This window comes from Carcharodon carcharias, chromosome 6 (genome assembly GCF_017639515.1).
Source record: "Carcharodon carcharias isolate sCarCar2 chromosome 6, sCarCar2.pri, whole genome shotgun sequence".
Lineage (NCBI taxonomy): Eukaryota > Metazoa > Chordata > Chondrichthyes > Lamniformes > Lamnidae > Carcharodon > Carcharodon carcharias.
Window position 1 is genome coordinate 112,114,249 of NC_054472.1, and position 27,074 is coordinate 112,141,322.

The following is a 27,074-nucleotide window of genomic DNA, read 5'->3' on the forward strand; positions in this document are numbered from 1 at the left end:
ACTCAAATTTCACCATCTGGTGGGATTCAAACCCGGGCCCCCAGAGCGTTATGCTGGGTCTGAATTACTAGTTCAGTAACAATGCTACTATGCCACCGCCTCCCCTTTCCATCCCTTGTTGCTTCTTAGCTCCATCCAGACTGATTCTACATCTAGATTTTCTAAGCCAATATCCTTTCTCACTGTTGAACTGATTTCATTTGTAACTAACAACGCCACCCACTTCCTTTTCCTTTTTGCCTGTCCTTCCTAAATATTGACTATCCTTGGATATTCAGCTCCCAACCTCGGTCTCCCTGCAGCCATATCTCCATAACTGCAATCATATCATATCCATTAGCATCTATTTGCGCTGTTAATTCATCTACATGATTGAAAATGCTCAGTGCATTCAGATACAGTGCCTTTAGACCTGTCTTTTTAACATTTTTACACACCCTTTTTTGTACTATCATCCTACTTGCTGCTAGTCCTTGTTTTCTCTACCTTCCATTTTTGCTTTCTACTTTTCTGTCTTTCATTTCTATCTTTGCTTCCCTCTCTTGTGTCTCCCCGCTCAGGTTCCCATCCCCCTGACACCCTAGTTTAAACCATCCCCCACAGTAATAGCGAGTGCCTTTCAGAGGATATTGGTGCTAGTCCTGTTGGGATGCAACCCCTTCAGATTGTACAGGTCCCATCTTCCCAGAATTGGTCCCAATGCCTCAGGAATCAAAATCTCTCCCTCCTGCACCATCTCTCTAGCCACACGTTCATCTGATCTATTCTCCTATTCAAGATCTCACTAGTACATGGCACTGGGAGTAATCCTGAGGTTACTACTTTTGAGGTCCTGGTTTTTAATTTATTTCCAGCTCACTATATTTTGCTTTCAGGACCTGATCCTTCTTTTTACCTATGTTATTGGTACCAATATAGAACACGACCTCTGGCTGTTCACCCTCCCCCTTCAGAATGCCCTGCAGCCACTCAGTGACACTCTTGAATCTGGCACCAGGGAGACAAAATACCATCCTCATGTCATGTCTGAAGCCACAGAAGCATCTATATGTTTCCCTTAAGAAAGAATCCCCTATCATTATTGCTCTCCCAGTCTTTTCTTTCTCCCAGTTCCCTGTGCAGCTGAGCAACTCATGGTGTCAGGGACTTGGCTCTGCTGATTCTGTCGACCAGGTTCATCAAGAATATGAAGCATTTGTAATGACTAATGCTCCTACTGTACTAAGAGTTAAACTCATTTGGGACAACTTCACAAACCAATGTTTTTGGGAGGTCTCAGCAAATCAAAGATCTGCTGCCTCTCTCCAATCTCTCCATTTTACAAATAAAATCCTTTGTTCTTCTTTGCCAGCCATTAGATCTTAAACATGTGTTTAGCATTAACTTATTGCCTGTTCCCATTGTCCGACAAGAAAAGCAAGCACCTCATATTCCTTGCATCAATAATTCCAATGATTTATTACAACTTTACAAAAGCATTTCTTGGCATAATATATCTTCCTTTTCTTGCAAGAAGATTGCATTGTGTTAATTTGCTGTAGTAGTCACAGGGCCAGGACTTCAGAGGTGTGGCAATCACAGTCAGGAGGGTGGAGGGATAGTCGGGAGGGTAGTTGGGAGGTGGGGGATTGTTAGTTGGGGTGGAGAGAGTAGTCTAGTGGTGTTGGGGTAGTTGGGAAGTTGGGAGGGTAATCTGTGGGGTTGGGCGGTAGTCTAGGGGGGCGGTGAGGGTTAGTCGGGGGGGAGGGGGTCAGGGCAGTAGTCCAATGGGGGATTGGGGGGTGGCAAATAGAATAGTTACCCAGGAGTTAGAAGTGGTTTTAATTCTCCTAACTTTCCTGGGTAACTATTCTGCTAAGACAGTTGGAACTGTCCAAAGCCTCCAATTTAAATCAGAGTATTGGATAGTTCCCAATGCAGGGTAATTGTCCATTGGAAGTTTGAACTTCCCACACAATTCCCATGCAGCCCTTGTGTAGTGACTTCCTGGGAGTCCCCCAGCGCATCATCTGGGGTACCTTCTCGGTACAACCCCTTCCCTGTTCCCACCCCCCGGAGATCAGAAATTATGAGCCATAATCTGTCAAGATTCATCAAATTGGAGATAAACTAATTTGTGGAAGAAATTAAGGACCTAGCTGTGAGGTGTCAAAATGTGAGTGTGAATTACAAGATTTGCAAAATTTGGCATACATGATAACTGGTTATTATACTCCTGAAAGAATGTCTGATGATTAAGGTGGTGAACACCCATTTGCCTCACTTTCTTTCACTAAATTTTCCTGTTATTCAACTAAAAGCTCAACCAGCTTTGCTGACTTGACATTGTTAAACTTGTTTTGGCATAGCAAGGAGTCCATGGGGTGTTAAAAGTACTCACAGTCACTTCCTTCCACATGACCCATGATGCTGCATTTGATCGCATCTTTCCAGCTATACAACAACTGCATGCTTCGTTTGCCTGATTTCTGACAGCAAAACTTCAACCTAAGCTTCAGCAATATTGAATGCTTGCCTTTTCCTTCCTCAGGTAGTTGCCATTGCGTTTCCTCTTACCAGAGTTGGCTCATGAATTAAATTGACTCACCTCTTTAAGTGAGAAGTTGCTTCCATTCTCTGCCCTCTTCCAAATTTTGCCAGCCAAATGCTTAATTTGGGTTCCATCAGAACCACTCAGCTCCAGACCTCAGGACAGCCTTGGTCCAAACATGGACAAAAGAACTAAATTCCAGAAATCAGGTGAGAGTGACTGTTCTTGACTTCAAGGCAACATTTGACCGAGTGTAGCATCAGGTGGGTAAATACAGAATGAAATTAAATACTCTCCACTTGCCTGGATGAGGCAGCTCCAACAGAATTCATTTGGCTCGACACCTTCTAGGCCAAAGCAGCTTGCTTGATTGAGAGCCCATTTATCACCTCAAATGTTCATTTTCTGCACCACCACCACACCATGCCTGCAGTGTGTACCATTTACAAGATGTGCTGCAGAAACTCACCATGGTGACTTTGACAGTGCTTGTAGAACTCTGACCTCTACCTCAACCACTTAGGAGAACAATGATAGCAGATATGTGCGAACAACAACACCTCCAAGTTCTGCTCCAAATCATATACCATCCTGACTTGGAAATACATCCTCATTGCTCCATCATAACTGAGTCAAATTCCTGGAATTCCATACCTAACAGCACTGTGGAAGTACTTTCACCACATGGATTACATCATCACCACCTTCTCAATGGGAGTTAAGAATGGGGATTCCCGGTGAATCCCACATCCCATGAATGAATAAATAGCAAGCCCCATCCCAACTTCTAGCCTATATGGCCTATTGCAGGATCCATTTCAGATCCTTGTTCTGGCCAACGTTATATAAAATAACTAACCCCAAGGTTCTGATGGGAACAAAATGGAATGGCTACAGCACAAAAGGAAGTCACTTGGTCCATTCTCTGCAAGAGCAATGTAGATAGTCCCACTCCCATGCCCTTCCCCTGCAACCCTACATTTTTTTCTCTTCAGATGCTTATCAATTCCCTTTTGAAAGCAGCGATTGAATCTGCATCCATCCGTCATTCTCCCTGGCAGTGCAATCCAGATCTGAACTGCTCATTGCTTAAAAGAAGTTTTTCCTTATTTTGCTTTGGGTTCTTTTGCCAATCACATTAAATCTTTGTCCTTTGGCTGTCTACCTTTACACCAATGGGAATAAATCTTCACTGTCGACACCCCACATGAGTTTGAACAACTCAATCAAATTTTGGAGCTGCACCCATCCAGGCAAGGGAAAAAGTATTCTATCACGTTCCTGACATCTGTCTTGTGGTTGGAGAGGCTTTGGCAATTCAGGAGGTGAGCTACTGTCTGTAGTATACCCAGCCTCTGACCTGCTCTAGTCAACACGGTATTTATATGGCAAGTCCAGTTGAGTTTCTTGTCAATGATGATTGCTTCACCAGGATATTGATGATGGACTATTCGATGATGGCAGTAATTAAATGTCATGGAGAGGTGGTTACACTCTCTCTTGTTGGAGATGGCCATTGCCTGGCACAAGTGTAACAAAAAGTTACAAGTAACTTATCGGTAAAGCTTAGATCCTGTCTAAGTCTTGCTGCATGCCAACGTTCCTAATTATCTGAGGAATTCCAAAACTGATCTGAACACTGTGCATTAATCAACAAACAGCCTCATTACTGATGTTATGATGGAAGAAAGGCCAATGGTGTAGCATCAGAAGATATTCTACTTTTGGACTCTGTCCTGAGGAATTTCTGCAGTGATGTTCTAGGAGTAAAATGATTAGCCTCCAGCAAACACAATTTTCCTTTGTGTTACATATGGCCACAGCCAGTGGAGAGCTTCCCCCTGATCACCATTGACTTGAGTTTTACTAGGGCTCCTTTATGCCACACTGATGTCAAGGACAGTCACTCTCATCTAAATTTTAGATTGTAGCGCTTTTGTCCATATTTTAATCAAGGCTGTCATGACGTCTAGAGCTGAATAGCCCTGACAGAACACAAACTGAGCGTAGTGAACAGGTAAGTGCCACTAGTGCATTGTGCATGACTCCTTCAATCACTTTGCTTATGATTGAAAGTAAGCAGATGGCATTAATTTGCAAACATGTATTGCCGTTGCTAACAAACGTTGGTTTTCTAATTCAGAATATTTTCATTAATAAGGCAACTCAGAACTTATATCTATAGCTTGAGGACCATGAAATTCAAACAGAGCAAATTTGTCCAGTCCCACCAGCAGGACAGACCCAGCAGTGGTGGCGACACAGTGGAATACAGTTGGGAAGGAGTTGCTCTGTGAGTCCTCAACATCGAATCCAGACCCCTTGAAGTCTCATGGCATCAGGTCAAACATGAGGAGGAAACCTCCTGCTGATAACCATGTACTGTACCCCGCCCTCAGCTGATAAGCCAGTGCTCCACCATTTTGAACACCACTTGGAGGAAGCATTGAAGGTGGCAAGGGCACAGAATGTATTCTGAGTAGGGAACTTCAATGTCCGTCACCAAGAGTGGCTCAGTAGCTTCACTGCTGACCGAACTGCCTGAGTCCTAAAGGACATAACTGCTAGACTGGGTCTGCGACAAGTGGTGAGGGAATCAACAAGAGGGAAAAACATACTTGACCTCATCCTTACCAGCCTCCCTGCTGCAGATGCATTTGTCCATGATAGTATTGGTAGGAGTGACCACTGCACAGTCCTTGTGGAGACAAAGTCCCATCTTCATATTGAGGATACCTTCCACCGTGTTGTGTGGCACTACCACCATGCTAAATGGGATAGATTTCGAACAGATCTACCAACTCAAGACTGAGCAACCATGAGGCACTGTGGGCCAGCAGCAGCAGAATTGTACTCAGCTACATTCTGTAACCTCGTGGGCTGGCATACTGTCCACTGTACCATTACCACCAAGCCAGGGGATCAACCCTGGTCCAATGAAGCATGCAGGAGGGCATGCCAGGAGCAACATCAGGAATACCTAAAAATGATGTGTAAACCTAGTGAAGCTGTAACACAAGACCACTTGCATGCGAAACAGCACAAGCTGCAAGTGTTAGACAGAACTAAGCAATCCCACAAACAACGGATCAGACTTAAGCTCTGCAGTCCTGCCATATCCAGACGTGAATGGTGGCGGACAATTAAACAACTCACAGGAGGAGGAGTCTCCACGTGATATCAAGAAACGGCTGAAGTTATTGGGTACTGTTAAGGCTAGGGGATCTGAACATGCCATGCCCCTAGCCAAGCTGTTCCAGTACAGCTAGACACTGGCATCTATCCAGCAATGTGGAAAATTGCCCAGGTATGTCCTGTACACAAGAAGCAGGGCAAATCCAAACCGGCCAATTACTGCCCCATCAGTCTACTCTCGATCATCAGTAAAGTGATGGAAGGGGTCATCAACAGTGCTATCAAGCAGCACTTGCTTAACAATAACCTGCTCACTGACATTCAGTTTGGGTTCCAACAGGGCCACTCAGCGCCTGATCTCATTACAACCTTGATTCAAGTATTAACAAAAGAGCTGAACTCCAGAAGTGAGGAGAGAGTGACTGCCCTTGACATCAAGGCAGCATTTGACCGAGTGTGGCATCAAGGAGTCCTAGCAAAACTGACGTCAAGAGGAATCAAGAGGAAAGCTCTCCACTGGTTGGAATCATACCCAGCACAAAGAAAGATAGTTGTGGTTGTTGGAGGTCAATCATCTCAGTTCCAGAACATCACTGCAGGAGTTGCTCAGGGTAGTGTCCTAGGCTCAGCCATGTGCAGCTGCTTCATCAGTGACCTTTCTTCCATCATGAGGTCAGAAGTGGGGATGTTTGCTGATTGCACAATGTTCAGCACCATTCGCGATGATTCAGATACTGGAGCAGTCCTGCACATTACCCAGGCTTGGGCTTACAAGTGGCAAGTAACATTCGCGCCACACAAGTGACAGCCAATTACCATCTCCAACAAGAGAGAATCTACTCATTGCCCCTTGACAATTAACGGCATCACCATTGCCGAATCCCCCACTATCAACATCTCCTGGGGTTACCATTGACTAGAAACTGAACTAGACCAGCCATATAAATACTATGGCTACAATAGCAGGTCAAAGGTTAGGAATCCTGCGGCAAGTACCTCACCTCCTGACTCCCTAAAGCTTGTCAACCATCTACAAGGCATAAGTCAGAATTGTGATGGAATACTCTCCACTTGCCTGGATGAGTGCAGGGGGTTGAGAATTGGGTGGTCGGTTTGGGGTGTGTCATTGGGGGGTGTCAGGTGGTCAGTCGGGGGGTGTTGGTCAGGGCTTGTTGGATGATCAGTGGATGGGTTCGGTTGGGGGATTTTAGGCGGGGTGGTCGGTGATGGGCCAGCTGGTCAGTGGGGGGGGGGGACCGTCGTGTGGTCGGAGATTTTGTTCAATGGGTGGAGTGGGTGGTTGGGGGTATGCAGTTGAGGGTTGAAGTCGGAGGGGTTGCTATCGGGACGGGTTGCAGTTGGAGGGGTGCAGTTGGGGTGTGGGTATAGGCTTCCTGTGAGGGGTCATGGGGGGTAGTTGGGAAGTGGGGTAGTCAGGGGATTGGGGTTATCAGGGGGTCCCATGGGGGGTTGGGAAGGTGTGAGGGGTCGAGGGAGTGTAGGAGTGCCATGGGGGGGGGGGGGGTGCAGGATCAGAGACGGTGTGGGGGTGTCCCGTGGGGAGTTGAGGGGTGTGTGGAGGGTGTAGGGGAGTCCTTTAGAAGGTCAGGGGTCCCATAGAGGGCAGGAGGGTGTAGTGGGGGGGTGATGGGGAGCCGGGGGAGGTCAGTACAATAGTTACCCAGAAGCTAGAAGTCGTTTTAATTCTTATAACATTTCCTGGTTGACAGACAGTTGGAACTATCTAAAGTTTGTGATTTAATTCGCATTTTTGGATTGTTCCCAGTACAGGGCAATTGCCCATCAGAAGTTTGAACTTCTCGGGAAATTGTCATGCAATTCTTCCCTGGGAACTTCCAGGATGGTTCCTCAACCCAACTTGGGGTACCCCCAGATACGCTGTCTTGGAGCTCGGGGGTTACGGGCCCAAGAATGGCATCAAGGAGTCAATTGGAATCAGGGTAGAAAATCTCCACTGGGTGGAGTCACATCTAGCACAAAGGAAAATGGCTCCAGTTGTTGAAGGTCAATTGTCTCAGTCCTAGGACATCAATGCAGGAGTTCTTCAGGTTAGTGTCCTAGGCCCAAACATCTTCAGCTGCTTCAACAATAACCTTCCTTCCATCACAAGGTCAGAAGGAGATGTTCGCTGATGATTGCACAATGTTCAGTACCATTTGAGAGTCCTCAGATACTGAAGCAGTCCGTATCCATATGCAGCAAGACCTATACAATATCCAGGCTTGGGCTATTAAGTGGCAAGTAACATTCACATCACACAAGTGCTAGACAATAACCATCTCCAAGAAGAGTGAATCCAACCATCGCCCCTTGTTACTCAATGGCATTACCATTACCACTATCAATATCCTGGGGTTACCATTGACCAGAAGCTGAACTGAACCAGCCATATAAATACTGTGGCTACAAGAATAGGTAAAAGGCTGGGAATCCTGTGGCGAGTAACTCACTTTCTGACTCCCCAAAGCTTGTTGACCATCTACAAGGCACAAGTCAGAATTGTGATGGAATACTCTCCACTTGCCTGAATGAGTGCAGCTCCAAAAACACTCAAGAAGCAAGAAGGACAAAGCAGCCCGCTTGATTAGCATCCCATCTAGCTTTGTGAGCATTCATTCCCTCCAAGGCTAATGCACAGTGGCAGCAGTGTGTACCATCTACAAGATGTACTGCAAAAACTTGCCAATCGACAGCACCTTCTAAACCTCTGACCTCCACCACCTAGAAGGACAAGGGCAGCAGATGCATGGAAACACCACCACCTGCAAGTTCCCCCCAAGTCACTCACCATCCTGACTTGGAACAATATTGCCATTCTTTTACTGCCACTGGATCAAAATCCTGGAACTCCCTTCCTAACAGCGCTGTGGGTCTACCTACACCACATGGACTGCAGTGGTTTCAGAAGGTGGCTCACCACGACCTTCTCAAGGGCAGTTAGGGATGGGCAATCAGTGCTGGCCTAGCCAGTAACACCCACATCCCGTGAACGAAGGAATAAAATTAAAGGGTAAGAACAGACCTGGGCTGAATAGATTAGAGTCAAAGGTTTGCAGGAAAAATGATAGCGGAACAATGGGCTACCTTCAAAGAAGTGAGAGTTCGGGCTCAGTCAAGGTATATTCCCTTGCAAGGGAAGGTTAAAGCAAACAAATCCAGAGCTTCCTTGTTAACAAAAGAAATAGAAATTAAAATAAAGAAGAAAAAATGTGTTTATAACAGATGTCAAGTAGAAAGTATAATTGTGAACTAGGCTAAAAGTAGAAGGTTCAGTGGGGAGGTGAAAAAGTAAATAAGAGAAGCAAAGAGGGAATATGAAAAGAGATTGGCAGCCAACATGAAAGTGAATCCCAAAGTCTGCTGTAGGCACGTAAATAGTGAAAAGGTGGTAAAACAAGGAATAGGGCTGATTAGAGATCAAAAAGGGGATTTATACTTGGAAGCAGGGGGTGCAGCTGAGGTATTAAATGAGTACTTTGCATCTGTCTTTACCAAGGAGGAAGATGCTACCTAGGCCATGGTGAAAGAGGAGGAAATTCAAATACGAGAGGACTTTAAAATTGATAAGGAGGAAGTATTGGATAGGCTGTCTGTGCTTAAAGTTAATAAGGCACTAGACCGGACAAGATGCATCCAAGGGAATTGAGGACAGTGAGAGTGGAAATTGCAGAAGCACTGGCCATAAAATTTCAGTCTTCTTTAGACTCAGGGGTGGTGCAAGAGGACTGGAGAATTGCTAGCCATTGTTCAAAAAAGAGTGCAAAGAAGAGGCCAGCAACTTAAAGGCCATTCAGTTTAACTCTGGTGATGGGAAAACTTCTGGGGCAGAATCGTCTGTTTGGCACGTAAAATGACGCACGGTGACGTTGGGCATGTGTCCCGACGTCACTGCGCATCATTCCGATCTTCAGTTCGGCGGGCACGCACTGGAGTCGGCTGCTCACCCGCCGAACTGTCAAAGGCCTGTTAAGGTCATTAATTAACTAATTAAAGTGATTGTCAGAGCTGCCCATCCAACCTTAAGGTTGGCGGGCAGGAGAAGAGCCCAGGTGGCCTTCGCATTTTTCATGTAACCTCATCCACGGTTGGGATGAGGTTTCATGAAGTGTTTATTAATTAAATAAAATGTCTTATGAAAATTCATAAACATGTTCCAGCTCATGTGACAATGTCACATGAGGGGACATGTCTGAGTAATTTTATTTTTTATTTTTTCCAATGTTTTATTAGTAAGTTAATCTCTCTGAGGTAGCTCCATGCCTCGGGGAGATTTTTGCGCTTTTTCCCGCGCATGCGCGAAAGAGCGCAAGCCCCAACTCTCCCTCTTCCCCTCACCCCCACAAGTATCACTGAACGCTTCTGGGTGCGCATCACGCTGGGCGGGCCAATTAAGGCCCGCCCACATAAAATGGTGGCGTGCAGCCGATCGCGGGCGGCGATTGGCTCTGCGCCTGCCTGCGCTTGCTCCTGACCGGCCCGCCTGATGGGGAGAAAATTCCACCTCCCCCCACCCCGAAACAATAACTTGAGACAAAATTAATAGTCACATGGACAAATGCAGGTTAATTAAGGAAAGCCAGCATGGATTTCTTGAGAGAAAATCTAACTTGCTTGAGTTTTTTGATGAAATAACAGAGAGGGTCGAAGAGGGTAGTGATGCTGAGGTGGTGCACATGGACTTCCAAGGGGCATTTGATACAGTGCCGCACACCAAACTTGTGTGAAAAGTTATAGCTCATGGAATAAAAGGGACAGTAGCAAAATGTGCCAGGATTTTCTGGTCGGCAAGCAGGGGGTGGGGCCCACTCACCGATGGGTAAAATGATGACATCGGGCGGAACTCCTGATGGCAACCCGCCTCATTTCAATTTTCAGGTCGGCTGGGGCTCAGCTGAATCAGCTGTGTGCCTGCCAACCTGTCAACAGCCTTTTGAGGCCATTAATAAAACAATTTAGATAATTGACAGGGCACCCCGTCCAACCCTAAGGCTTCAGAGAAAGCATGAAACCTCATCCACGGGCAGGATGACGTTTCATGTAGGTTTTTAAAAATTTAATAAAAGTTTAACTTAAAGTGATGGGCATGTCCCATCTCATGTAACAGTGTCACATGAGGGGACATGTCAGCGAAATTTTATTTTTCTGTTTTTAGCATTTCTAAATGTGGAGCCGATCTCCCTGAAGCAGCACTTAGCCTCAGGGAGATGAGTGCGCTCTTTCGGGTGCTTGCACTCTCGGCTCAGGGAATCCCCCCGCCTCTGGCTCTGCACTCTCATGCAGATTAATTGGCCCACCCACGTGAAATGGCGGCGTGCCCCCGATTGGGAGGACCAATCGGAGGCACGCCTCCACGCACCTGCTCCTGCACTTCCCCCTTGATGGGGGGAAAGTTCTGCCCATGGATACAAAATTGGCTGAGTGACCGGAAACAGAGTGGCAGTTAATTAATATTTCTCGGACTGGAGGAAGTTTCGTGTTGGAGTTCCGCAGGAGTCTATGTTAGGACCCTTGCTTTTCCTGGTATCCAATACTGACCTAGACCTTGGTTTACAGGGCACAAATTCAAAGTATACTGACGATACAAAACTTGGGAGCATTGTAAGCTGTGAGGAGGATAGTGTAGAAATTCAAAAGGACATGGATAAGTTGGTGGTGTGGGCAGAAAAGTGGCAGATGAAGTTCAATGTAGAGAAATGTGAAGTGATTCATTTTGGTAGAAAGAATATGGACAGGCAATATGAAATAAAGGGTACAATTCTAAGAGGGATGCAGGAGCAAAGGGACCTGGGTGTATATTTGCATAAGTCATTGGAGGTGGCAGTACAGGTTGAGAGAGTGGTTAATAAAGCATGCACTGTCCTAGGCTTTATAAATAGGGGCATCGAGTACAATGAAGGTGTGTTGATCTTGTAGAAGACACTAGTTTGACCTCAGCTGGAGTATTGCATCCAGTTTCGGATGCCACACATTAGGAAGGATATGAAGGCATTGAAGATAGTGCAGAAAAGATTCACGAGAATGGTTCCAGGGATGAGTATCTTCAGTTACAAAGATATATTGGACAAGTTAGGACTGTTTTCCTTCCAGAAAAGGAGCCTGACAGGAGATTTGATAGAGGTATTCAAAATCATGAGGGGCCTGGACAGAGGAAGAAACTCTTCCTACTTGTGAAAGGATTGAGAACAAGAGAGCACAAATTTAAAGTAATTGGCAAAGGAAGCAAAAATGATATGAGAAAAAGCTTTTTCCCTCAGCGCATGGCTAAGCTCTGGAATGCACTGTCTGAGGGTGTGGTGGAGGCAGGTTCAATCGAAGCATTCAAAAGGGAATTAAGCTGCAATCTAAAAAGGAAGAGTGTGAAGGGAGAAGGCGGGAGAATGGCACTAAGTGAATGCTCATTCGGAGAGCCAATGCAGACGATGGCCTCCTTCTGCGCTGTAACAGTCCTGTGATTCTGTGATACCCCTGCTGTTCTAATGTCAGTGTAAAGTGAAACTTGTTGTATGAAGTAACTTAAAAGTTGCTTTATTCCCTTTTTATGGGCAGAATTTTTAGGTTGGCGGACAGGCGTGTACTCAACCCGATCGGATACGAAATCACTTGAGATGATGCTGGGCGAGCGTCCCGTTGTCATCTTGCGCTCGTACGATATTTGGGTCGGTGGGCACACGCAAAAGTCAGAAGTGCACCTGCTGACAATTAAGAGGCCATATAGTGTAACTATAGTTGCAATTGTCTCCGATTTTTCATGGTCTGACCTACCTTACGGTTGGCGGGGACTTTGCATTTTTCATGAAACCTAAACCAAGGGTGGAATGAGGTTTCCGTTGTTAAATTAAAAAATTAAAAATCTGTGGACAGCGTTTTTATCATGTATATGTTCAGCTGACTGATTGTGATGCTTGGACAATTTTCTCCTGATTTTAAAAACTTTATTTAATTATTTTCAAGTCTTCAGCTCCCTGAAGCTGTTCTCTGCCTTCAGGGAGCTTTCATTCAGCACTCACCCCCACCCATGCATATGTCAGCACCCACTATCCTCCTGGCCCCACCCCGGCAGCGCTGAGCATTTCAGCGACGCTTCAGGCCGGCTGTCCACTAATTAGCTAGCCAGTGTGAAATCGTGGTTGGAGGCCGATCACAGTCAGTGGTCAGTTACCTGGCCGATCCCAGGCCCACCAATCGCAGCCGCGCACTGACCAAAAACATTCTGCCTTATATTTCTGAAGTTAAAGCTGATTTATTTAGTGGGTTTAAAGATGAGTTACATCCTGATTCTGTTATTCAAAAATCAACAGGAAACTCATTTTTATCTTGGTTGACTAAATTATTTGAAGTTCTGTTTTTAGCAATATTCAATACAATGTGCTAATTGTATTTCATGTCTGTTTTTCCCAATTCAGTCACCTGCACACAGCTATTCTAGCTATGAGTCTCTTAGAAATGAAAGTGTAGGAGGTGGTCCCGAAGATCTGACTGTGAGTAGAGCTATTGAAGATGATGATGACCAGGATGACCATGATGATGTTGAGAAGATTATTGACTCAGATGGAGCAGAATCTGAGCGCCTTAAAGCTTTTAATGTAAGTCACAGCTGAGTTTTCATTCTGTATGCACCAGAAACCTCTCCACAACAGTAAACATGACTTTTTTTGTAAGTGATAGACCATTTGTAATATCAAGTAATTTTTTCACACTTTTAGTTGAACCATTGCAATTGTAGCATGGAAATATACTCTTCTCTTTTGAATACTTATCTAATTTTATTTTAAAATCAAGTTTCTGCCTTATTAATTACTTCTGGTACAACATTCCATATTCTAATAATCTTGTGAAAATATTTCTTTAAACTCTTCCTTTATACTTCTAGTGATAATCCTCAGCGCGTGTTTCCTTAGTACTGACCAACTAATCGGTGGAAGCAAACTTTCACAATCAACAATCAACTAATCGGTGGAAACGGTCTTTCACTATTTACCATCTCAGAAGCTTTCATAATTGTGAAAACTTCTGTTAGGCTCCTGATTAACTTTCTCCATTCTAATGAAAAACACAATTTTCAAGCCTTTCTTCATAATTATAACATCTAAGCCCTGATATAATTTTAACCAATCTTCATTGCATGCTTTCCATGGTGATAATATCCTTCCAATAAAGGGATGAAATGAACTTCAACTCTGGACTAATAAATGTTACATACAAATAGAATATAACTTTATTGCTTTAGCGTTCAGTGACCCGAATATATAACCCAGAACTTTATTTGCCGCCTTTGTTGCTGTTTCTATCTGTACCCCAATCTTTAAAGATTCTGACATACAATTATGGTAAAAGATGACAAGCACATAGAGTGCAAATTCATAAAATGTAGCCTTCACATTTAGCTTTCAGACTCTGGCAAAAAAAAATTTCACTGCACTATTGTGTGGTGAGCTGTGTTTGCATCTGTCTTTAATGATAGTAAAACACAGGCGTGTACATCAAAGTGTTATCCAACCAGGACAACATGCATTTTACCTGAATGTCTTCTTGCTTTTCAATTGCTAGACAGCGAAAGGTCTGGCTTAGGAAGGACATGTTGTTGGATCTGATGCTGGGGAGTGATGTGGGACAAATGGGCCAAGTGTCTGTGTAAAAGCGATCATTGTATTGTAAGGTTTAGATTAGTAATGGAGAGGAACAAAGATCAATCTAAGTAGATCTTCTAAATTGGGAGAGGGCTAACTTCAATGGATGAGAGGGGACCTAAGCAAAGTAAAATGGAATCAAGTTTTGCCATAAAATCTATAACAGAACAGTGGTTGAAGAAATTTTTCGGATAGGTACATTCAAACAAGACAGCAATTCAGGAGAACCAAAGCCAGGACTCAGTGGATGATGAGGGAAATGGAGAAAATGTTTAAATTAAAATGCGTATGAAACATGTCAGGAAAATTCTTCAAGCAAGAATCAGGCCGTATGCATTAAGTTGAAAGGGGAATTGAAGAGGATAATATGAGTGTCAAAGAGAGAATATGAGAAGGCATGGCCGTTAATATAAAAAATAACCCAAAAATATTCTACCAGTATGTAAATGGTATGCAGATAGTAAAAGGTGGGGTGGAGCCTATTAGAGACCAAAAAGGTGATATTCATTTAGAGGTTCAGGGCAAGGTCAGAATACTTAATGAGTGCTTTGCATCGGTGTTGACTAAAGAAGAGATTGCTGGCAAAATATTGATAGAAGCAGATGATAGAAGTAATGAACAAAAACAGAATTACCTGGAAAAACTCAGTAGGTCTGGTTCGCTCAGTTCTGTTGAAGGGTCATGAGGACTCGAAACATCAACTCCTTTCTTCTCCGCCGATGCTGCCAGACCTGCTGAGTTTTTCCAGGTAATTCTGTTTTTGTTTTGGATTTCCAGCATCCGCAGTTTTTTGTTTTTTTTCTCTGTGATAGAAGTAATGGTTGAGTGGAAATTGATGGATAGGATGTACTGGAAAGGCTGGCTACGCTTGGAGTAGATAAGTCACCTGGTCTGGATGGCTTGCATCCCAAGTTGCTAAGGGAGATGGTTTGCCATATCTTCCTTAGGTACAGGGGAGTTCCAAAGGATTGCAAAGTGGCAATTGTGACACCCTTGATCAAGAAAGGGTGCAAGCACACTCCTAGTATCAGGCCAGTCTGTTTAGTGGTGGATAAAGTTTGAGAAACAATAATCAAGGAAAGAATTAAAGGTACGTGGAGAAGTTTGAATTAATTAAGGAGAGCCAGTGCAGATTTGTAAAAGGCAGATTTTGTTTGAATAATCTATTCAATTAAAGCTCTAGTAAAGCTCTGGTTAGCCTAGAATAATGGATCAATAGATTTCTAAATAGTAAAGACATTAAGGGATATGGAGATAGTACAGGAAAATGGTGTTGAGGTAGATGATCAGTGATGATCTAATTGAATGACAAAGCAAGCTAAAGGGGCTCAATGGCCTCCTCCTGCTCCAATTTCCTATGTTGCTGTTGATGAAGTAACAGAAGAGGTTGATAAAGGAAACATAGTGGATGTTGTCTATATGGATTTTAAGAAAGCATTTGACAAAGTAGTACATAAAAGATTGGTTAACAAAATTGAGGCTCAATGGTATAGCAGGATCAGTATCAGCTTGGATAAAAATATTGACTTAACAGCAGAAAATAGCTATTTGTGGTAAATGTTGTTTTTCAGACTGGAGGATGGTCAACATTAGTGTTCCTGAAAGGGCAGTTAGAATATAGAGTAAAATTTCAAAATTTTCCATTGATACCAAACTTGAAAGTGTGGCAAATGATTGACTGCAACAGCATAAATAGGCTAGCAGAATGGATAGACAAGTGGCAGATGTAATTTAATACAGAGGAGGGTAAGTGATGTTGTTTGGCAGAAGGAATAGAGAAAGGCAATATAGACTTACTGGCACAATTCTAAAGAGTGTGCAGGGACAGAGGGACCTGTGAGTTCATGTGCACAGATCTTTGAAGCTGACAGAGCATATTGAGAGAGTAGTTAACAAAGCATATGAGATCTTGGGCTTCATAAATAAAGGCACTGAGTACAAAAACAGGGAAGTCATGCTGAATCTTTATAAAGCTCTAGTTAAACCAAAATTAGAGTATTGCATCCAGTTGTGGTCACCACACTTTAGGGAGTTGTGAAGGTCCTTGAGAGGTTGCTGAATAGATTTACCAGAATAGTTCCAGGGATGGGGGGATTTTAGTTACAAGGTTAAGTTTGAGAAGCTGGGCTGTTCTCCTTGGAGCAAAGGAGTTTGAGAGGAGATTTTCTGGCTGTTCTCCTTGGAGCAAAGGAGTTTGAGAGGAGATTTCCTAGAATTGGAAAAGCTTATGAGGTAAGGTAGACAAAGAAAAACTGTTCTCATTAACTGATGGTACAAGGATTGGGGGCAGCAGCAGAGATTTAAGGTTTTGGGCAAGAACTACAAGGGAATGTGAGGAAGAATTATTTTTTGTGCAGCGACTGTTAATGACCTGGAACTTGCTGTCTACAAATGTGGTGGACATGGAGGTGATCAATAATTTCAAAAGAAAATTGGATGAATCCTTGAGGAAAATAAACTTGTAGGGCAGCGAGGTTAAAGCGGGTGATTGGGACTGACTGGATTGCTCTGTAGCGGGCCAGCATGGATTTGATGGGCCAAGTGGCCTCCTCCTGTGCTGTATTGTCTCCATGACTCTAAGTATGGGGGACACAGAGAATTAACAATGGTTCTGTGTAACCAGACTGATCGCAATATAAACTATGAGTAAAAACTGAAATGTTTTAATTATATTCCAAAACCAGTGAACCTGTGATAACTTGGAACACACTCTCAGATAGTTTGTTTTATAATTGTTTATAATATTGGATTACATAGAATCATAGAATGATTATATCACAGAGGGAGGCTGTTTAGCCCATCACGTCCATGCTGGATCTCTGCAAGAGCTACTTAGCTAGTTTCAGTGACCTAACTTTTCCCTGTAGACATGCAATCATTTTTTCTCTTTAAATAATTACCCAGTTCCTTTTTGAATCAGTAAGAGGCCCACGATCAGTGAGGGGAGACTTCGGCCTGAATGAGACAGAGACCAAGTGGGTATATTTAGGAATTTGGTTCAAGTGGAAATTCAGTGCATAGGGGGAAAGAGGTGCTGTAGGTAAGGTTTTCTGCAAGAAATGCGACTTAGAATAGAGTGCTGGGAGCTGGGTAATTACTGGAGTTAGGAAAGGAAGGGAAAAAGGTGCCCTTTTGCCTTCTGCTTTCTAACTTGCTCAGCCTTCAGGAAATGGTTGTACTCTGCTACAGGAGAAGAAGTTAGTTATTTGGTGAGTATCCGGTAAGTGACTAAGGTTTATTCTATTCCTAAGGTTCAAAATAGTCTAGCAACTGGTGGTAAGGCTAATAAAATATTTTTAAAAATTTAAATATATAATTGAATAAAATAATTAAATAGCTAATTAGAACACATTAAGGATGTCAGGACAGGTGATGTGTCACAGCTGCAGCATGTAGGGTTTACTGGATGCCAGTTTGATCCAGAGCAAACACGTCTGCAGTAAGTGTTTGAAATTTGAGCAGCTTCAGCTCAAAGTTTATGAGCTGGAGGCTAAACTACAGACACTGCGACGCATCAGGGAGGGGGAAAGTTACCTGGATTCTTTGTACCAGGAGGCAGTCACACCTCTTAGGACAGGGTCTTCTGATTCAGTCAGTGGTCAGGGACAGGGGAGTGACTGCGAGTGAGGCAGGTAAGAGGACTCAGAAGGCAGGGAATGTGAGCCTCTGCAATTGTCCAAAAAAGTTTGAGGTTTTTTCAGCTTGTTTGGATGAGAGTGGGTGCTGCAGGGTGGATGAGCCAACTGGTCATGGCCACTGTGATACAGGAAGCTGTTCAACTGGGGGAAGCAAAAGGGATGTAGTGGTAGTAGGGGACAGTATAGTCAAAGGGATTGACACTGTTCTCTGCAGCAAAGAGTGTGAGTCCAGACAGCTGCATTGCCTGGCCGGTGCAAGGGTTCAGGACATCTGCTCGGGGCTGGAGAGAAACATGCAGTGGGAGAGGGAGGACCCAGTTGTCGTGGTCCATGTAGGTACCAACGACATAGGCAGGATAAAGAAGGAAGTTCTGTATAGTCAGTATGAGGAGCTTGGCACCACATTAAGAAGCAGAACCTCAAAGGTCATAATCTCTGGGTTATTACCTGAGCCACGTGCAAATTGGGTGATGAATATATGGCTCAAAGACTGGTGTGGGAAAAGTGTTCTTGTGAGCCGCAAACTAGATAAGTAGAGAGGGTTTCAAACTCAATAGTGGGAGCAAGGGATCAATTTGGAAGCTACGGTAAACCAAAGAGCAGAGACAAGACAAAAGGAAAGTTATTATTATGGGAAATGAAAAACAGACCATGACAGGAAGGGATAGAGAGTACCAATCTAACAGTAAATCAACAAATGAAAATAGAGGTTATAAAAAGAATAAAAGGATAAAACTAAAAGCCCTGTAGCTGAATGCACGTAGCATTCGAAACAAAACCGATGAACTGAAAGCACACATAGAAATAAATATTTATGATTTGATAGTCATTATGGAGACATGGCTGCAGGAGGACATGGATTAAGACCTGAATATTGAATGGTACAGGATATTTAGGAAGCACAGGAAGCGAGGGAAAGGCAGAGGGGTGGTTCTGTTAGTTAATGATGGTATTAGCATAATAGAGAGGGATGACCTAAGTTCAGGAAACCAGGGTGTGGAAATGGTTTGGGAAGAGATGAGAAATAGTAAAGCTCAGAAGTCACTTGTGGAAGTTGTGTACAGGCCCCCTAAAAGTAACTACATGGTAGGGTTGAGCATAAAGGAAGAAATAATTGGAGCTTGTCAGAAAGGCACAGCAATAATCATTGGAGATTTAAATTTACAAATAAACTGGAAAAGTCAGGTAGGCAAAGAAAGCCTAGGTGAGGAGTACATTGAATGCTTTCGGAATAGTTTCTTAGAACAGCATGTTCTGGAGCCAACCAGGGAGCAGGCTATACTAGACCTGGTATTGTACAATGTGATGTGAGTAATTAATAATCTCATAGTGAAGGTGCCCCTAGGTAGCAGTGACCATAATATGATTAAATTTTACATTCAGTTTGAGGGAGAGAGCAGTGGGTCTGAAACTAAGTTTTTAAACTTAAATAAGGGCAATTATGAGGGCATGAAAGCTGAGCTGGCAAAAGTGAATTGGCAAAGTAGGCTAAGGGATAGGTCAATAGATATGCAGTGGTTAATATTTAAGGGGATATTTCAGAATGCACAGAATAGATATATTCCAACAAGTAAGAAAAAGTCCAAGGGGCAGACATACCTCCATGGTTAACTAGAAAGGTTAACGATAGTATCAAGCTTAAAGAAAAAAAACATATAATTGTGCAAAGATAAGTGAAAGGCCAGAAGATTGGAAAGAGCAGCAAAGAATGACTAAAAGACTAATAAGGAGGGAAAAAATAGAGTGTGAGAGAAAGCTAGCTAGAAATATAAAAATAGACAGTAAGAATTTATATAAATATTGAGAAAAGAAAAGAGTTAACAAAGTGAGCATTGGTCCTATAGAGAATAAGTCTAGAGAATTGATAATGGAAAACAAGGAGATGGCAGATGAATTAAACAGGCATTTTGCATCAATCTTCACTAAAGAGAATGCAATTAACATCCCTGAAGCAGCCATAAACCAGGAAATGGAAGTGGGGATGGAAGCCAGGAAAATGACAGTCACCAGGGAAGTGGTACTGAGTAAATTGTTGGAGCTGCGGGCTGACAAATGCCCGGGTCCTGCTGTACTTCATCCTAGGATCTTAAAAGAAGTGTCTAGTGAGATAGTTGATGTATTGGTTTTAATTTTCCCAAACTCCCTAGACGTGGAGAAGGTCCCATTAGATTGGAAGATAGAATGTAACTCCATTATTTAATAAGGCAGGGAGACAGAAAGTGGGAAAATGCAGGTCAGTTAGCTTAACATTTGTCATAGGGAAAATGTTAGAAGCTATTTTTAAAGAAGTTATAGCAGGGTACGCTCAAAGTCATCAGGCAGAGTCAACATGGTTTTGTGAAAGTAAAATCGTGTTTAACCAACTTATTGGAGTTCTTTGAGGAAAAAACATGTGCTGTGGATAAAGGGGAACCAGTGGGTGCACTGTACTTAGATTTCCAGAAGACATTTGATAAAGTGCCACATCAAAGGTTATTGTGGAAAATAAAAGCTCATGGTATAGGGGTAACATATTGGCATGGATAGAAGATTGGCTGGCTAAGAAGAAACAGAGAATAGGTATAATTGGGTCTTTTTCAGGTTAGCAAGTTGTAATGAGTGGTGTGCCATTGAGATCAGTGCTGGGACCTCAACTGTTTACAATTTATATAAATGACTTGGATGAAGGGGTTAAAGGGATGCTTGCCAAATTTGCTGATGACACAAAGATAGGTAGGAAAGTAAGTCATGAAGAGGACATAAGGAGGCCACAAACAGATAGAGATAGGTTAAGTAAGTGGGCAATGATCTGGCAGATAGAGTATAATGTGGGAAAATAAGAAATTGTCCATTTCGGCATGAAGATTAAAAGAGAAGCATATTATCTAAATGGTGAGAGATTGCAGAGCTTGGAGGCGCAGAGGAATCTGGGTGTCCTATTACATGAATCACAAAAGTTTAGTATGCAAGTACAGCAAATAATTAGGAAAACTAATAGAATGTTATTATTTATTGCAAGGGGAATTGAATACAAAAGTAGGGAGGTTATGCTTCAGTTGTACAGGGCACTAGTGAGACCACAACAAAAACAGAAAATGCTAGAAAAACTCAGCAGATCTAACAACTTCTGTGGAGAGAAAGACAGAGTTAATGTTTCGCGTCCATATGACTTTTCTTCAGAGTTAAAGAGAAGTAAAGGTGTGATGAAATTTATACTGTTTAAGGGAGTGGAGCAGGTAAGGCTGGATAGAAGGTCAGTGATAGGTGGAGGTAAAGAAGAGATTGACAAAGTTGTCATGAACAAAATGACAAAGGGGTGTTAATGGTAGTGGTACTGGCTAAAGGAGGTGCTGATGGTGGCATTGAGGTCAGAAAGCAGAATGTGGTAATAGCAAGACAAGGGTAAGCACTCTGGAAAGAACAACATGAACAAGTGACAGATGGCCCTAGTGGAGGTGGAGTGGGGGGAGGGGATGGTGGAAGGAGAAAAGATCAAAAATAGGATAAAAGGTGGGGATAAAACAATGCATAAAAATGAAAATAAATAAAAATAAGTGGATAAAAAATAAAGTAAAATAAAAATGACTATTGAAAAAGGGATAAACATATTCATTTTTATTTTTTATCCACTTATTTTTATTTACTTTCCTAATGCCTGTGTGCATTAAAAAAAGAAACAAGAAACAAAACATGGGGTCAGAAGTAAACTAAACGCAACAATGGAGGTTCTGAAACCACTGACAGAGCTGTTTGGAGGGCAATCTCGTCAAAAACAGGAGGAGGTTCTGGTAGCAATTTGAGCTGTACCTCACAGCAATGGGCAGTGATAAAAAAAGACCCTCAGGTACAGTCTCCCATCTTGTTTCACATGGCAGGGGAAGAAGTCCAAGAAGTCTATAACACATTCACATTTGAAAATGATGAGAAACGAAATGACTTGAAAGAAATAATGGAAAAATTCAAAGCCGACTGCAGCCCTAAGAAAAACATCACATGTGAAAGATACCGATTTTTTACTTGCATGCAAGGCAGTGACAACATTAGTCAGTATGTAAATGAGCTGAGAAACTGAGCTAAATCATGTGAATTTGGAGAACTTAAAGAATCATCCATCTGAGATAGAATAATTTGCAAGATTACAAATGACTCTCTGAGAGCACGACTTTTGAGATGAGTCGTTTGCATGCTGGAGGAAGTAATAAATATCTGCAGAGCAGCAGAGACAACGTAATACCAGATTAAACAGATGACAGAAGATGATAAGCCACACACAGTCAAGCAGTTAGATGCAGTTATACAGAAATAGCCCTGGATAACATCAAATAGACGGCCTGAAGGTAAAAGGAAAAAAGCTACTATTAAAACATTTCAATGCAGCCGATGTGGAACAGAGACTGCATTGAAGTCATTGAACCATGTAGTTGTCCAGCCTACGGAAAGCAGTGTAAGAACTGTGGTAAACTAAATCACTTCGCTAAGATATGTAAATCGAAGAAAGTGTACATGATTGCAGATGATGACAAAGACACTGAAACTGAACTTTTCATTAGTACAGTAACAACAAATTCCAAAGAAGATGAATGAAGGGTTGATTTAAAAATTGCCATCATGATGGTGAATTTCAAGCTTGACACAGTTGCACAAGCAAATGTCATCCCCATAAGCTTGTATCATAAGTCAAGCAAATAACAACAGCTAATTAAAACAAAAGTGAAGCTGCCTACTTATACAGATGAAAAAATTGTAGTAGAAGGCAAGTGCGCACTTAAAGTGAACTACATAAAACAGTCTCAAGCACTTCCATGCATAGTGGTGAGAACAAAGTGATGCAAAGCCCATTCTGAGAACCAAAGTTTATGAAAACATGAGGCTAATCAAGATAACAGTGACTATCACCACTGATGACATCCTGAGCAAGTATAAAGATGTGTTCCGGGGGATTGGCTGCCTAAAAGGAGAACACACAGTAAAGATTGATGAAACTGTGACACCCAAAATAATCCCACCCAGGAAAATACTAGTAAAGCTGAGAGACCGACTGAAAGCAGAGTAGGACAGAATGGAGAAACTTCACATCGTCAAGAAAATTGAAGAACCGGCAAAGTAGGTTAATCCAATTGTAATTGTAGAAAAATCAGATAGGAATCTGCAAGTCTGTCTGACTCCCAGAGACCTAAACCAGGCAATAAAAAGAGAACATTACCAGCTGCCCACAGTGGAAAAGATCATGTGTAAGCTAGCTGATGCCAAATAATGCTCAGTCTTGGATGCGAGTTCAGGCTTCTGGCAGGTCAAGCTGGATGAACACAGCTCCTATCTCTGTACCTTCAACACACCATACAGGCGATAAAGGTTTTTACGCTTATGTTTTGGTATTAATTCAGCTCTGAGGTGTTCCAGAGAACAGTGAAGCAGCTGTTTGAAGGGTTGGAGGGTGTGGAAACCTATATTGACAATGTGCTGGTCTAGGGAGCCTTACGAAGAACATGAGCACCGACTGAATCAGGTGCTGGCCAGAGCTAGAGAAGGGAACATAAGTTGAAGAAGGAAAAGTGCAAAATTGGTCTTCATGAAATCAAGTACTTGGGGCATGTGCTAACAAGTGAGGGACTGAAGCTGGACCCGAGTAAAATCGAAGCAGTCATGAACATGCCACCCCCCAGAATGTAAGAAAGACTTGGAGAGGTTTTGGGAATGGTGATTTATCTTGGGAAATTCATTCCAATCATGTCAGACCTGACAGAACCTCTCAGAGAACTACTACAAAATGATGTGGAATGGCACTGGGAACAAAGTCACCAGGAAGCTTTGACCAGTCTGAAGAGACCACTGATCCAGGCACCAGTGTTAAAGTATTACAATGTAAATCAGTTGGTCAAGATCTCAGTAGACGCTTCAAAGACTGGCCTGGGAGCTGTCATCTTGCAAAATGAGGCACCAGTGGCTTACGCTTCAAAGGCAATGACTGAAACGCAGCAGCAGTATGTCCACATAGAGAAAGAAATGCTAGCAATTGTATTTGGCCTAGAACGCTTCCACCAGTTTGTCAATGGTGAAGATGTGGAGATAGAGCCTGATCATAAGCCTTTGGAAGCTATACTTAAAAAGCCCCTGAACTGTGCACCATCAAGAATCCATAGATTACTAATGCACCTGCAGAATTACCAGGTAAAAGTTAAATACAAACCGGGCAAGGAAATGTACATCGCAGACACTCTGTCACATGCATACCTACCCAACATGGAAGAAGATGATAAAGAAACGGAAGCACAGGTTCACATGCTGACAAAGAACTTATCTGTGGCTGTAACCAAACTGAATGGGATCAGGGAAGTGACCAGGAACGACGCCACCCTGAGAAAACTGCAGCAGATTGTGCAAACTGGCTGGACCACACATCGGAGCGGAGCCCCTTCTGTGGTACAAGAGTACTGGAACTTGCATGAGGAACTTCACGTAGCAGAAGGAATACTTTTCAAGAGAGAAAAGATCATAATTCCTGCAACACTGAGAAAAGAAATGTTCCATCACATACATGAAAGTCACCTCGGCATAGAAACATGCAAGAGAAGAGCACGAGATGTAATGTATTGGCCTGGAATAGGAGCACAAATCGGGGAAATGGTGAATGTGTATACAGTGTGCCAAAAGTACATTAAATCACAACAAAAAGAACGACTTCAACCACAGTGTTCCAGAGGCCCTGGCAGAAAATTGGAGTGGACTTATTAATATTTGACAACAGTGAGCACCTGCTAGCAATAGATTATCACTCAAAGATTGTTCAGTCTGTGCTGATAGAAAGAGCATCACTGTATTAATCATTTAAAATCAATTTTGCTTGCCATGAGATGCTTATCTCAGATTATGGTCCACAGGCACTGAGTTTTGCATTTTTGCACAGGACTTGGAGTTTTGCCACACTACTCCAAGTCCCAAATATTCACAATCCAACGGAATGATGGAATGTACCTAGCGGACCCTAAAACACCTGTTGAAGAAGACAAAGAAGCCCTCTGTCTACTCCATCTCTTTTCTCTTCTTGCTATCCCTCTTCCAGTCCTTTCCCCTACTCTGATCCCTTGTCTCTTACCCTCTCCCTCCATTCTCTTCCTCTACCCTCTCCATTCCCCTCTCCGTTCCCATCTCCCTTCTTTTCCATCTCTCCTCGTGCCCTACCTGGCTCTGCTGGATTTCAGGAATACTCCATTATAGGGCATTGGATCATCTCCAGCACAGCCCCGATGGGAAGAAGACTGAGAACTAAGCTTCGAACTGTGCCCCAACTGTTATTTCCACAGTTAGTGAGTTACAACATGCCGGACCTGCCCAAACTGAGATAGCAGAAGCAGAAACAGTACTTTGATCGAGACGCCTGACCTCTGCCTGACTTGAATATGGAAGAGACAGTGAGGATTCAGCATGAAGAGATCTGGAATCCTGCTGTTGTCACAGAATCACAGGAGGGCCAAGGTCTTACATAGTGCAGACTCCAAACGGGCAACAGTACAGGAGAAACTGGAAATTCTTACGGAACACAAATGAAGGGTAACCCTGCTCTGAAGCAGAAAGTGTAGCTGAAGATCAAAAACCAGATTGCACCAGTGAATCATCAGATAACCAGACAAAGCCCTGAAACCTATCCAATGGGTGATAGTGACTCAGAGCCATAGAAGGCCCCTTGTCCTTCAAAATCACCTCTGTTACCATTCAGAACATCCAGTGGAAGAATTGTGAAAATACCACAGAGACACAGAGATGAATAAAAGACAAAACAGACTGATCAAAACAGTGTGAGAAAGAATAGATAAGAGACTTTGTGTACTTGAGTTGTATAAAAGTTTTTTTAAAAAGGGAAATGTCATGACAATAGCATATTGTAGTTCTGGATTCCAGTATTAGATACTGTACAGTACTCTTAACTATGTATGGGGTCACCTGACCTGGGAGTTGAAGGTCAGATGGCACATGTTGGAGCCTGTCTTGATAGAGTTCAGACACTGCAGATGTGTGTTCATGTTAGGAAAATGTGTTATCAATGAAGTTAGCTCAGCTACAATGTCAATGGCCGGTGCATCATTAAAAAAAGAAACAAGAAACAGGACAGCTACAAGCAGGCAAGACAGGAGAAATGGTAATTTCAAGTACATACTGGAGTCAAGAATTTCACCTTATGCCCATGATTTTCTATTCATTTATTTCAGTGGATGGAAAATTTATGGTTAGAGCAGCATATTTTCTGATTTGCACTTGCAGTGGAAAAAAACCCACCGCTACTCGCATGTGCTTGGAAAATTATTCCCAGTGTGTCTAATTGAGAAATCATTTCTGTTGTACAGAAATAATGGGCAAAATTTCCTGAGATCTTGTACCTTGCATGTAGAAGATGGCTTGTCAGAAAATCATGGTTACGCTGTCCTCAGTTTCCTCTTTTAATTTCAGTGGATGGAGAATTTCAAGCAGTGCACCCATAATTTTCCAATAAACAATGGGCTGAATGCAAGGCTGTGCTATTAGTTGTGTCTCAGGTCCACGTTTTCTCCTTCCACTCTCTGAACTCTGCTCCCCACTCCTTCCAACTTTCCTTCTCCCACTCCGCTGACTCCTTCTTTCTCTACCCCCATCCTGCTACCTCCTTCCTCTTCCCTGCTACTACCTTCTCCTTCACCTCCCCTCTTCCCTCCACTCACCTCATTCACTCTTCTGTCTCTCCTCTCCTCCTTCCCCTCTGTGTATTCCACCTCTTTTCTCCTCTCGCAATCCCTCTTCCAGTCCTTTCCCCTGCTCTGACCTCTTGTCTATTACCCTCTCCCTCCATTCTCTTCCTCTACCCTCTCCATTCCCATCTCCCTTCTTTTCCACCTCTCCTCGTGCCCTGCTATGTTTCATCAGGATGAAAATGTGGTGCATAATTTGCCAGCTTGGGGAATGGGGGCATAAAAATTTGATTATGGGGTGGTTGGACACACACAAAATAATGTGGCCAGTGAAGAAATCAAGGCCATGCAGCGGCCCTTGCTCAGAGGTTGAGAGGACACTCAAAAGCAATGTAGTTAATGGGGCAGATGCAGGTTCAAAAAAACTTGGTCAACAAATTGGGTGGGAAGGAAGGATGATTGTTTGAATCTAAAGCACCTAACTCAA

The 27,074-nt window shown here is 43.0% G+C and overlaps 1 protein-coding gene across 2 annotated transcripts in view; it reads left to right on the plus strand.

The window, feature by feature from the left end:
* Nucleotides 1-27,074, plus strand: part of LOC121279427 (nucleolar protein 4-like) — a 546,201-nt gene that overhangs the window by 433,530 nt on the left and 85,597 nt on the right. For both annotated transcript variants that reach the window (XM_041190669.1, XM_041190670.1), the window contains exon 7: nucleotides 13,090-13,269. In XM_041190669.1, the coding sequence (XP_041046603.1) occupies nucleotides 13,090-13,269 (180 nt within the window). The remainder of the gene's footprint in view (nucleotides 1-13,089; nucleotides 13,270-27,074) is intronic.